The 12,710-nt window shown below is 29.3% G+C and overlaps 1 protein-coding gene across 1 annotated transcript in view; it reads right to left on the reverse strand.

Annotated features, from left to right (window-relative positions):
* LOC108749562 overlaps positions 1–1,336 on the reverse strand; it is a 21,331-nt gene extending 19,995 nt beyond the window's left edge. Inside the window, exons 1-2 of the mRNA XM_018488338.1 lie at positions 1,126–1,336; positions 325–841 (exon numbers count right to left, since the gene is read on the reverse strand). Of these exons, the coding sequence (XP_018343840.1) occupies positions 325–841; positions 1,126–1,336 (728 nt within the window). The remainder of the gene's footprint in view (positions 1–324; positions 842–1,125) is intronic.
* Between the last annotated feature and the right edge of the window lie 11,374 nt (positions 1,337–12,710).

The following is a 12,710-nucleotide window of genomic DNA, read 5'->3' on the forward strand; positions in this document are numbered from 1 at the left end:
TATTATATATATTATATATATTTCATAAATTACTTTGTAATTAGTTAATTTTAATTGTAAATTTTCTTTGGATCTTAATATCTCCTTTATGAAAGAGTCTATAATTCAAAATCTTTCAGAGAAACTTTAGAAAATTTGATTGCAAATTTTAAAATGTATTTAAAATGTGACGAATATAGAGGAATGAGAACCAGGGCATTATGTTAGTGCAGTATTACTTCAATGTATTAATAATAAATTTAGTTCATTAAATAAAATGTATCATATAATATGATATTATGATAAGTAAACAATTAATACGTATAATTGAATAAACGAAATTACCAGATATCGATACGATGATTATTATAATCAACATCAAAACCGTAAACATCAATCAATGATTGATCTTCGAGATATATATCATCATTGTCGAGTAGCAATAATTCATGTTGATTCTTTTCTTGTACAAATTCCATATCTTGAATTTGTTTTTGTACGGGCAATGTCGAATACAAAACATATGTATTTCCGAAAATATTATACCAATACAGAAAACAACCATTCTGGGTTTCAACTAGTACAATTGCCATTAAATTGTTTCCGTGACTTTCATTAAACGTAGCTTTAGTGTTAAAATTGAGAACTTTAAATTGTAATATGTGTCCTTCAGTTGATACACTTATAGTACGTTCAATTGACAAATCGTTCCAACTAATTTTGTAAAAGATCAACGTCGATTTTTCGGCATAAATAAAGTAACTAGTTTCTGTTTGCAAAAACTGCCAATTGTTTATTGATATGTTAATGTTTTCGGTTATATCAGCAAGTGTATGCAGTGAAATATTTGTCACAACAATTTCTGAAAAGAAATGCTTTTTGATATTACGCGTAAAAATGGTCCACAAGTTATAAATCATATACGTAACGAAATATAAAATCCATAATATATTTTTTATTAAATGTTTATTAATAATAAGGTAAACTTAACCGTATTTAGATTTTAATTATCTAATCATATTTAAATCAAATGTTTCTCTTCTATTTAAAAAAATTTATAAAATTATGCAATAATTTGTACTTATTAATACTAATTAAGTGTTAATATAGAATAATTATAAGTATTCAAAGTTTAATAATAATTACCTTCTCGATTTCCAGCCCCTGTACCGAATTCATATTCTTGCCAAATTACCGAAGTATCTTCATGATCTCGAGGTTTTCGAAATGATCTAGTGTTGATGAGCATTTCGTCTAATGTTTTAGACATTTCTTTTAAATCCTGGCATTTTGCGTTATTTACGAAAATCCATAAAATAAAGAAACACCATATGACAAGACCTTTACTCGTTGACATTCTGAACACAGACTGAGACTTAACTGAGAAATTCTCACGACCGATGTCTCGTAAATATTCACACAATGTACATGACTCACAATATTTTGATTTTCATAGAGACTACACCTGCAGACTTCTAATTTGAATTTCTATAAATTAAATTAGGCCAAAGACTAAATTTTTATTTCTAAATTAATATTAATGTTAATCTGCAATTCTTTTTGTAATATTGTTAATAAATTTATCACCGGAATTATTTATTAATACATTAATATTATAGTATTGTTACAATAATATAATTTTAACAACATATACATAAACAATTAAAAACTTATTTTTAATATTAAAACCTTATTGTTTAAAAAAAATAATTAATAATGATATATAATGATCTAAAATACAACGTTTGTCATAGTTACATGATATTAAGAAAAATTTAAACGATTTATATATTGTAGAATTTGTGTAAAAATTTAGAATATTCTATTTATATTTTTGCTGTGTAATTTTACCGAAAAGCAATTTAAAAAATATACATCTATATAAAATATCTATTAACACGAACATATATATGTGTATATAATATATATATATATATATATTTATTTATTTAAAAATTAAAATATATATTGCAGAAGGCAAAAAATTTAAAGATAAAAAATTGTCAGATTTTAAAATGAAAATGCGATATAATAAAAAATAAAAATAATTAAATATGTTAGATAAATAAATAAACAAGAATGAACCACGAGCCAACCTGAATGTTTAATGCTAGGTATATACTAAATCTCATATTATACATATAAAAACAAATGTTTCAATCACTATCAGATCATTCACAATGTTTAAATATCGCCTAAAACGTTAAACTACTAAATACAATTATGATATAGACAATAAAATAATATAATAATCCCTAAATGCATTAATTATTGTCTTATGCGTTTTATATATCGCTCGCAGTTCTTCTTATGTGATGAAACGGATCGACGGCTAGTAATTCAATGTCAATACAATTCAATGTCAATTTAATTAAAATAATGTGCAGATTTTTAACAATGTAAACTAAGTCTTATGTGAGCGTGGATAGAAATACCTAATAAATTAATAAATACGTTTTACTAATAAAAATAAATTTAAAGTCATATAACAATTGCAAATTTAAAATTCTAGTTTGATTGTAAAAATTGAAACTTTTGAAGCTAAATACCTAAATAGGCCGTCCATTGTTATGTAAAATTATATATATTTTGTAATAATTGTGTAATGTAATCTTTTTGAGAACTCAGAGAACTCGCTTAATCATGTATTGTACGATGACGTTACAATAATATGTAGAGGAGAAAATATGTGAAATGGAAAGGGAGAAAAAATTATTTTTATCCCCACTCACAGTTCTACCAAAAAAGAAGCGATCTGTCTCTGTGTGAACAATAGTTATTCGATCCCTTTTATTTTTTTAGCAACAAAGCAGACTAAAATATCACTATTATAAATTGAAAAGTAAGCGAGAATATAATAACATTAACAATCGGTTTTTCACAGTATCATAATCATCAAGTATCAAAACCATCTCAGAAAGTTTTGTTCCAATTGCATCAAATATCAATCAAATAACAGTATTTTCAATTCCAAATACCTTAAAGATATTAATTAAACGGGATAAAGATCTTGATATAATATTAAATCAAGATGTGATCTATAAAATTTTATGATAAGATTGTGAGGCCACGTATATTAAACAAACCAAACGAGGACTTCAAATCGGAGTCAACGAATATCTTTCCGATATCAATAAAAAAACATGATCTTTACCTGTTATTTCAGATCATCGCATTAAATAGGCATGATTTCAAGTAGAAGTAGCGATTTTAGACGGAGGACCTTCGTATAATAAACGATTAATTTCGAGATGGTTTACATAAAAAGACAATCACAGGAATTGAATAAACAAAGCGATACGGAATCATTATCGGATACATATCTTCCCATTCTTCAATCGTTATTCCCTTCCTAATGTTTTTACCTTCTCTAATCTTTTTTCTCTTTCCATTTCACATATTTTCTCCTCTGTTCTTTACATATTATTGTAACGTCACCGTATAATACATGGTTAAGCTCTGAGTTTTCTCATTGGCAAAACTGCCAAAACGATTAAATTGTTACAAAATACATATAATTTTACATAACAATGGACAGCTTTTTTAGGTATTTAGCTTCAAATGTTTTATTTTTTACAATTAAACATTTTTTTAGATTTGCAATTTGTTCAGATTTTTAATTGTTTTATTTTTTACAATCAAACTAGAATTTTAGACTTGCAATTGTTATATGACTTTAAACTAGACAACTATTTTAATGTTTTATTTTTTCATAACAAAAGATTAATATTTGACTGATATGAAAAATCGATTTTTTCAAGTAGATATCTAAATTTCTTATTGAAACATCATCTGTCACAAAAAAGGCGTGATCATAGACATGATTGACAAAGTGTTTTTCCTTTCTAACCAAAAATTTCATCAAAAAAATTTTAAACTTATCATCAATATTTTATTAAACAATGAAACCCAAAAAGAGTGAAAGAAAAAAAAAAGAAAATTGGGAAATAATAGAAATATCGAAATAGAGAATATAATAAAAAAATTATAATTTATTAAAAACCTTAAGATTATAATGAATTATCCCGAAAATAAGAACGCTTACCCTCACAAATCATAAACTATATCGTAAACTAAATCGTAAACATTACTAAAACGCGCTTACTTGTCGAGCTCACTATGACAGGATAATTTTTATTTACAGTTTATTTATGTAGTTCGTGTTATCTCTGAGGAGGGCTCAAAAGTAAGCCAAAACATGTAAGCGCGTTTTAGTGAATAAAGAAGTTTCATATTTCATAGATATATTATTTGCGCGACGTTTCTGCGCTTGACTCCTACTGCCCGTATCCTTTCCACTTCTTTGATTTACAATATAAGGAGTCTTAGTTTGATTTGTTATACGGAAAGATTATTAACAATGTGGTATTCAAAATTGCATTTTATAATATTAATAAATTTCGCACTCAAAGTGCAGAAAGATCCTTTACCAACCAATGCACAGAGAAACATCGTATAGTATAAGATTGCCCGCAAAGATTGCGAGGTTTCTTATGTAGGACAAACTAGTCATCAACTACATACACGGATTTCTGAATACCGAAATTATATTAGAAGAAAGACCTCTTCTCATTCGGTCATTACAGACCACAGATTGCAATTTGATCATGATTCGATTGGAACAAGGTATAAGTTTTGGATATAGAAAAGAATTACAACAAAAGATTAACGTCTGAAATGTTGCATATAAAAACACAAAAAAGAAGTTTAAACCTCCAAACAGATATTGAATTTTTACACCATGCCCATACGTCAGTTCTGAATACTATTTAAAAGTAATGTTTATAATTATGCTTTCGATCGTTTTAGTCGATCGTATCGACTGTGACACTTGTTATTTATCTCCGTGTAACCGAAGAGTGAACAACTGTCACATTTTATTCATTTCATTTGATGATAAAATTATTTGAACCACTCTTGTTACTTCATCTAATTGTCAAAATTAATATTATATTCTACTAGTTGACTACTGTATGTGTACGCATAAGTTGCATCAATTTGGTGAGCGTCAATCTGTGTGCTTGTCGGTTTTTTTTTAAATAATTTTACATATATCTGTGACATTCTCATTCTTATTATAACTTCACTTTATAAAAATTCTTGTTTTCTTCTGGTCTGTAAACTGGGATGAAGCTAAGAAACCTCTTTGTGATGTTGGATGATCGATGCACTACTTGTGCTAAATTAGAATTATATTAATACCGTTGAGAATGACTTGAAGTAAGTCGAAACGCGTACGGATTTTATATCAATTTTTTATATTTTATATTTTACATTAAAAATGAACATATAAACATTTCCATTATTAGGTATACATATTTGCGCACCGGTTACCGCGCCGGCTCCTACTTCTCTTTACATTTTAGTCTTTATATTGTTAAATATCAAAGAGTCCTTTAATATTAATTGTTATTTTTATTATTATTTATTATAATTCCAAATGTAAATTAATTTATCTATTATAAATAATCTTTAATATTCCTTACTTATAACAAACATTACGTAAACACCGATGAAGACACATGTCTAATCGACAAATTTGAGATAATTTTAATTATTTTAATTGTTTTAATTGTTTTAATTGTTTTAATTGTACATAACAAATGGAGGTGCAAGTTATTGATACAACCGATCTTACCAACTTTTAACTTGTTAAGAAGAGTCGTTTACATGATCAAATGGAGAATTACTCAAGGTTTGCCAATTGCGCCTACATTCACAATAATGCATTTAAATTTTAATTTTTGGATTCTTATGCTGAATGTAATACCATGAAGATAGCTGGAAAAAGTAACATCGGAAATATATGTATAAGTGAAGAACAAAGAAGAATTGTTAACGTTTTTAATAATATTATAACTGTATATTAATTCTTAATTGCCTGGTTTTATTGTAATATTTTTATAAAGAGCTCAAAGAGTTGATTTTTTTCTTATATAAATGTTCTAGAAATAAGTATAGGCTTTTATTAGAAATAAGTATAGAAATAAATATAGGCTTTTTTTTTAGAAGACTTTCTCGGAATTCGATCGGATATCCGGAAAATGTCGGATATCCGACTCCAAAGAAATTGCCTTCTCAGATATCTGATCGGATACCGAATAGCCAATGTGATTTTTTTCGATCTTGAAAATGCTAATGGCTCCTGCACACTGAACGCGAAAACGCTTGCCGCGCGGCAAAATGTGACACGGTAGCCAATCGATTGCTCGCTTCTCCGGAAAAACATATATATCATCTGCCGCGCGGAAAAAATCCTACCTTTCCGCGCGGTAATCGTTTTGGCCGATAGAATCGAAAACATGGAAGTAATCATGATCGAAAAGAAGTACCGGCAAGCGTTCTGTCGTCAAAAATTATAACCTAAATTTGTGTATTTTTTAGTGCAGCTAAGAAAAAACGTGAGAAACCTAGCAAACGTGAATGGATTAAAATGGATTAAAATTTTTTTCTATCTAAATGCGTATTTTAAATAGCAAATAACAACAAATGAAGGGCGAAGTAAGAGGCAACGTATTCCTTAAAAAGACATGTAATTAAAGACATAAATTAAAAGTACAGAAAAGGTAAAAAAAAGAAGAAAAGATATATACTAAGAAATAATAACGGTGAAAGGTAAACATTACAAGTTTCAGCTACCAGATTGAGCCCTCTTCAGATGTTAACATAATGGAAACAGAATAAAAAATAAGGTGCGTGGCGATTCGTTTTTGCGAGCGGTCACATTAATCGATACACAATGTCCGTTTTGTCACATCTGCATTCCATCCTTCTTTATGCTTTTATACTATTTGTTTATATATTGTAATTAATTATACTTATATGGATACTTGTTGTGCACAGAAAAAGCTAATATTATTTTTAGATTGAAAGACATAGAAATATGTTCCATGCAATTCCTATAAATAAATAGAAATGTATTTAGGATTGAAAAGCATTCGTTTTAACATTCGTGAATCAATATTTCTGAAAATCTGAATCCATTTCCAATTTACGAGTAATTATGGCAATACAACACACTTTACTGCTATTGTATTGTTAATATTGTTATCCTATGTATTGCCACTTATTGTGCGCAATATTGCCAAGTATTATTAGTGTATTACTATATACTACTATACTACTATACTGCTATTGCTAGCATTGTCAATTTTATTATTGTACTTTATTATTGTACTTTATTATTGTAAATATATTGTCGCAATATATTTCTAAAGAAATGTACATTGATTGCTATAATAGTTGACCCCTCGCCAGACTCTTTTATCAATGTAATAAGGAATAATGAAGACGTTCATAATTAGAATCTTAATCGCGGTGCTATTTATTCCCACTCCAAGTGCCGTGCGTCGCAAGAAACAGTGCCGTTTACGCCGCCATTATTGTCTAGAGGTGCGTTTGGAGAGACGCTATTAACGTTATTTGCATCATTCTTGTTTTATGTTTAATAAACTATAAAAATAGAATGATAATAGCATCCCTTCAAAAATGCACTAAAGTACCAAATGGAACATTATTGCTTATAGTAAAAAAAAAGTAAATGTAATTAGTATTATATAACAAGAGTTTTATTGATAAAAAATATAAATAATAGTAGTGCTATTAAGTATATAATTAAATATATAATTAAAAAATACAAATTATATGTACATTATTTCTAAAGGGGGTGCTGGAGCGACGATTGAACTTAATTAAGGTCGATATTACAGGTTTTCATTTCCAATGTATAAGATGCTTACGTTCTCTGAGTTAATATGATCATGCAGGAAATTCGATTAATTCGATCAATATTTTTATTCCGTTTGCTATATTACCATCTTAGCAGGGACGAAAATATGTATTAGGCTCGGTCCTACAAATGTAAGATTTATTTTATTTTGGAAAATTTTCCAATTTTAGAATTGAGAAAAAGCTATAATGTATGAATATACACACATTACAGATAGAAGTTATTAATGCTAAGCTACTCGTATTTATGCATTCCCTATGTTTAAATATGCAATATTATTATAAAATTGGAAATATCTACATAAATAAATTCAATATAAATCACTTAGTATAAATTATTTCTAGCTTTAATTTGTGTAGATATTGACACATTATAATACATACACATGCAATATTTTAATATTGAGAAAAACAATTATTATATAGGGGACATTAAATCTATAAAATATATTGTATGTATAACTAATATAAACCAAGGCTATAAATGAGGCAATATCGATATATAACAAAAAACTCATATATCCAAAAAGATTGTGTTATTCACAAATTGCCAAAGATGAAGTGATGTAAAATTTTAGTAGATAGATTTGTATAAATATAATTTTGTGTATCAATTATGTATCAAAGCTTCTTGGCACGCTCTCTATCTACTAAAATTTTACATCACTTTATCTCTGGCAATTTGCGAGTGACAATTTTTTTGTATTTGTGAGCTTTTCGTAATATATCTGTATTGCTGAAGAGGACTTCAAAATGAGTTGAAATGTACAAAGTAAAGAAGATCATTTATCAGAGAATTCGTAATTTGATTATTTTTTTTAAGATGTTATGTCTAATCATCTGCGTTTGACTCTCATTAGCTTTGATTTATGTTAGTTGAACGTATATTCTGATACAGAAAATAAAGCATAGATTATTAATATCTGTACATTTGATTACAAAACATATCTTTTTTTATTAAACGTAAAAAAAAGAGGACATCAGTACATCTTTTTGTTACACGTAACAAAAATAGATGAAGTAGCTATACACGTATGTGAATATGAATTAGAAATATATTTTATGTTTTGTAATATGTGTATCATAATGCATATAAAATATAATTCTAATATTCACTAACGTGTCTATATTATATCTGCATGAAAAACAAGTATGAGTAACTTCTATCTCTTTTTTTATTATAAACCTTTTACAATAAGCCATTAGTCATAAATCAGAAATCAGAAGCTAAAAATTGAACACTCGCCAATTTTTAGCGTCTGACTTCTGATGTATGACTGATTTATGGCTTATATTATTGTAAAAGGCCCATTAAACATAATAAAAAGAGATGGAATAGCTGCATATGTATGTACAATGTATTTTTGTACTAACAATATATGTTACAGTTACATGTTATTGTTAAGTGGCATTGGGAATAAAGGAAAAAGTGCTATTACATTACACATGTATACATGTATTTCAAATACATGTTTGCATCCGAAGATATATCTATGTCACAGTTAGAGTGTTCATTTAAAATATAATATACTTATTGTAACTTGCTGTTAGTCAACGTATACATTGACTAACCAATAAATGTACACATATACTAAAACTTTGAATATGATACACTTATATACATTTCATAAACGTCGTATGAAAATTATGTATATGACTATTGACCGTGTAATGTATATTACATATATGTATAGCACATATATATGTATAACATATATATTGTATAGAGTGTCCAAAAAGATCCCGGAGCTGAACATAAAAGTGACTATAACTAATCGTGAAAGAATGTGAATTGTATGTACTTGTATCGACATACATAGTACGCCAAAATATAATGCGTTGACCTATGACTATGATTCACCTTCTACGACTCAATTACGGCTATCCTTATGCTATAAGGCCCTTAGAAGAAACGCTTCAGACAAAAGTTGTAAAATTTTCAAAGAAGTTATTTACTGACATTCAGTTTGACCTTGGGTGTCGTCTGCAGGATCAGATCAAGGTCTCATCTATGTTTTTTTAATGAAACATGCTATTTTTATTGTAGATTCTAATACACAGTTACTATTGATATGTTCACTTATACGAGGATATAAGTTCAAAAAGTTCTCGGTCTAATATAGAAATGATCTCACAAATATAAAACTGCTATAATTTTAGCAAAGTTTGATCCTTCACAGGATTACTGTTAACATTTCAGATAGATGTGTTCATTAGTTTCTTTGTTTCGGTCGTGTCAATCAGCTTTTGATTCCATCATGACAATGCATCTATTCACATTTCTTCAGTTGAGACGCAAAATTCTACAAATTGGTTCCGCAATTGTATTTCACCAGATTTGATAATCGAAATGCATCTGGCAGTGAATTAAAAATAGTCTACAATGAACGCCTCTGACATTTATTTAACGCCTTTGGTAGTAGATTAAAAATAGTCAGCCAACGATGAACGCCTCTGACATTGAATCATAATTAGGCAAAACACATTTTATTGTTATAATATTTAACCATATCACTTGTATGATAAATAAAAGTGATATTTTCATGAATGACATAAAGATACTAACCTTTCCCATTCTTTATAGGGTGTGTTCCAACAAGACACCGTGTAACATGATATGACACGGTGCATCATTACAGTCTTGTTGTTCACCAATGTACAAATATGAGATAATCACTGTATTGTACTGAGTGAGTCGCTTGTTAGAAAGCACCCACAATCTTCTCTTAGGCAGACAATTTTCTGCTACAAAATTTTTTCCATTTTGTGGACACAAATTTGTGGACACACTATATAAATATATATAGGTAGACACACACACACACACACACACACACACACACACACACACACACACACACACACACACACGCACGCACGCACGCACGCACGCACGCACGCACAGATGTGTGTAGAACATTACTATACTACACTGAATTGACAATACTGTTGCGCAGCAACAGTACTGTGAATGCGGGTCATACTGGTTACAGCCGATTGACCCGTGTAACGCCGTTGTATACATGCGTTTTCTACGCGTACAGCGTCACGCAAAACGGTATATGTATGCATGTATATATACACTCATACATACAAAAAATTTTCACTTGTCACGTTTTCACCTTAGGAAAAAAGATACATAATCGATATTATGATCATGTTATCTTTTTCTTAACTAATTAAAAAAAGGCGTTGACCGTATCTGGATCCACGTGTAAAAACTCTCTATTATCTTTGAAATTCTATTATTGATACGTCATTTAAGTGCATTCTCCAGGTTTATTACACTAAAAAAGATAATCAGATATATGACGCAGTAAAGTAAATTCTATATTACATTCTGGCACAAAAACGTGGTCAGTAGCTCTTTGAAAGAAACCGAATGTATCATAAAAATAATAAAGTAATATTTTAAAAGTGCATTACATTCAGTAAAATGCATTTATTTATTAATATGAGGTTTAATCACTATTATTAAGAAAATAATAATTATGTAGGAAGGAAAATATTTTTATAACTTGCTGGAAGGTATAGTCACAGCATATTTCTTATACTGCGACTCTTGAGATGCACATCCGCGCGTGATCCGTCGCGGTTCGGCCGTCGAATGTTGAGCAATTGTGAAGGAGAAGTAGGTAGCACTTCAGAAATTGGCCAAAAATGCGCAACTAATTTCGAGCACACTGAAGTACATATATAATTTCTATAATTTTATAAAAAATTTATTTAGAGTAATACGTTCATTAATAACGTTATTTATTAAAAAAAAAATCATGAAAAAAAAAAGAAAAAAGCAGGATCGAGCATAGGATCTCCAATATTCTGATCTCGCACTTAACGCCCGAGACCACGTTGAGTTCTTATGTGTTATGTGTCTATTTTTAATCAAATTTTTTATTCGTAGGTTGATTGTGTCAAAAATGAAGGATAATGGATAATCATTGTCTAATAAAATGTTGATAATAAATGTCAAATTCTGTGTGTGAAACCTAACGTCTGATAGTAAAATTGTTCTGTCAATCAGCGAAAAAATCGTCCCTCTCTTCTGTGCAATGGGATGGTTAGAATAGAAATTCAAAAACCTCCCTGAAAAGATCGGCTTACGATACCAATCAAAACCAAACCTGTTCTTATTAATAGATATAGTAACATTCAGAAAATTAAATAAACAAAATAAATGGCGAAAAAGAGTCATCGCATAATATATTTAAGTAAAGATAATAGTCATAGATACATAAAATAAAAAGTAAAACGGCGTATATTAAAATATAAAACAAACAAGTTTCGGCTGCTGGATTGAGCCCTCCACAGATGTAAAAAGAATATAATTCGATAAGACATAAAAGATTACAACAACAAAAATAATAAATCGATAACATTCAGTGACGCAACATTTTTAACGCTCGGAAATCAGCAATTGTGATGGATCTCGACGTAACTTAATGTTGTATATGCGATGGAGCAATCAAACCGATGTTAAGAAACATAGTCAAGTGCTGACTGAAAAACGGAAAAGGAAGGGAACTCATAAGAAATAAGTAAACTAAAAAACTTAAAAACTAAACACGCCGCAGAAGCCAAGTGTTCACTAACCAACGCATCCGAACAGGAAATGAGAACCGCCGCAATGCATGACAGGTGTGAAAACCCATGACAATGATAGGGATGTAATCGTCGAAGTCAGACATGTCAACATCGCACGTGACACCGACCGCTCGCTAAAACGGCACGCGACCCACTGAGAGAGGAGACGGGTCGACAGGATCGAAAGTCAGACTTTGTTTATAATCGGCAGATATGCCTTATTAAGACCCTCGGTCTGCAAATTAAGACTGTTCTTCTGTTTTTTAATATGTAGCATCTCCGAAATCAAACGCTTTCTATACGAAGGCTCCTCGTCTAATATCAGAACATTGTCCCATTGAAAATCGTGATTGTGACTCAACCTATGATCGGTGATGACAGAGCGGGCAGAAGCTTTATGTCTAATATGATTACGATGT

Source organism: Trachymyrmex septentrionalis, unplaced genomic scaffold (assembly GCF_001594115.1).
Source record: "Trachymyrmex septentrionalis isolate Tsep2-gDNA-1 unplaced genomic scaffold, Tsep1.0 scaffold30, whole genome shotgun sequence".
NCBI lineage: Eukaryota > Metazoa > Arthropoda > Insecta > Hymenoptera > Formicidae > Trachymyrmex > Trachymyrmex septentrionalis.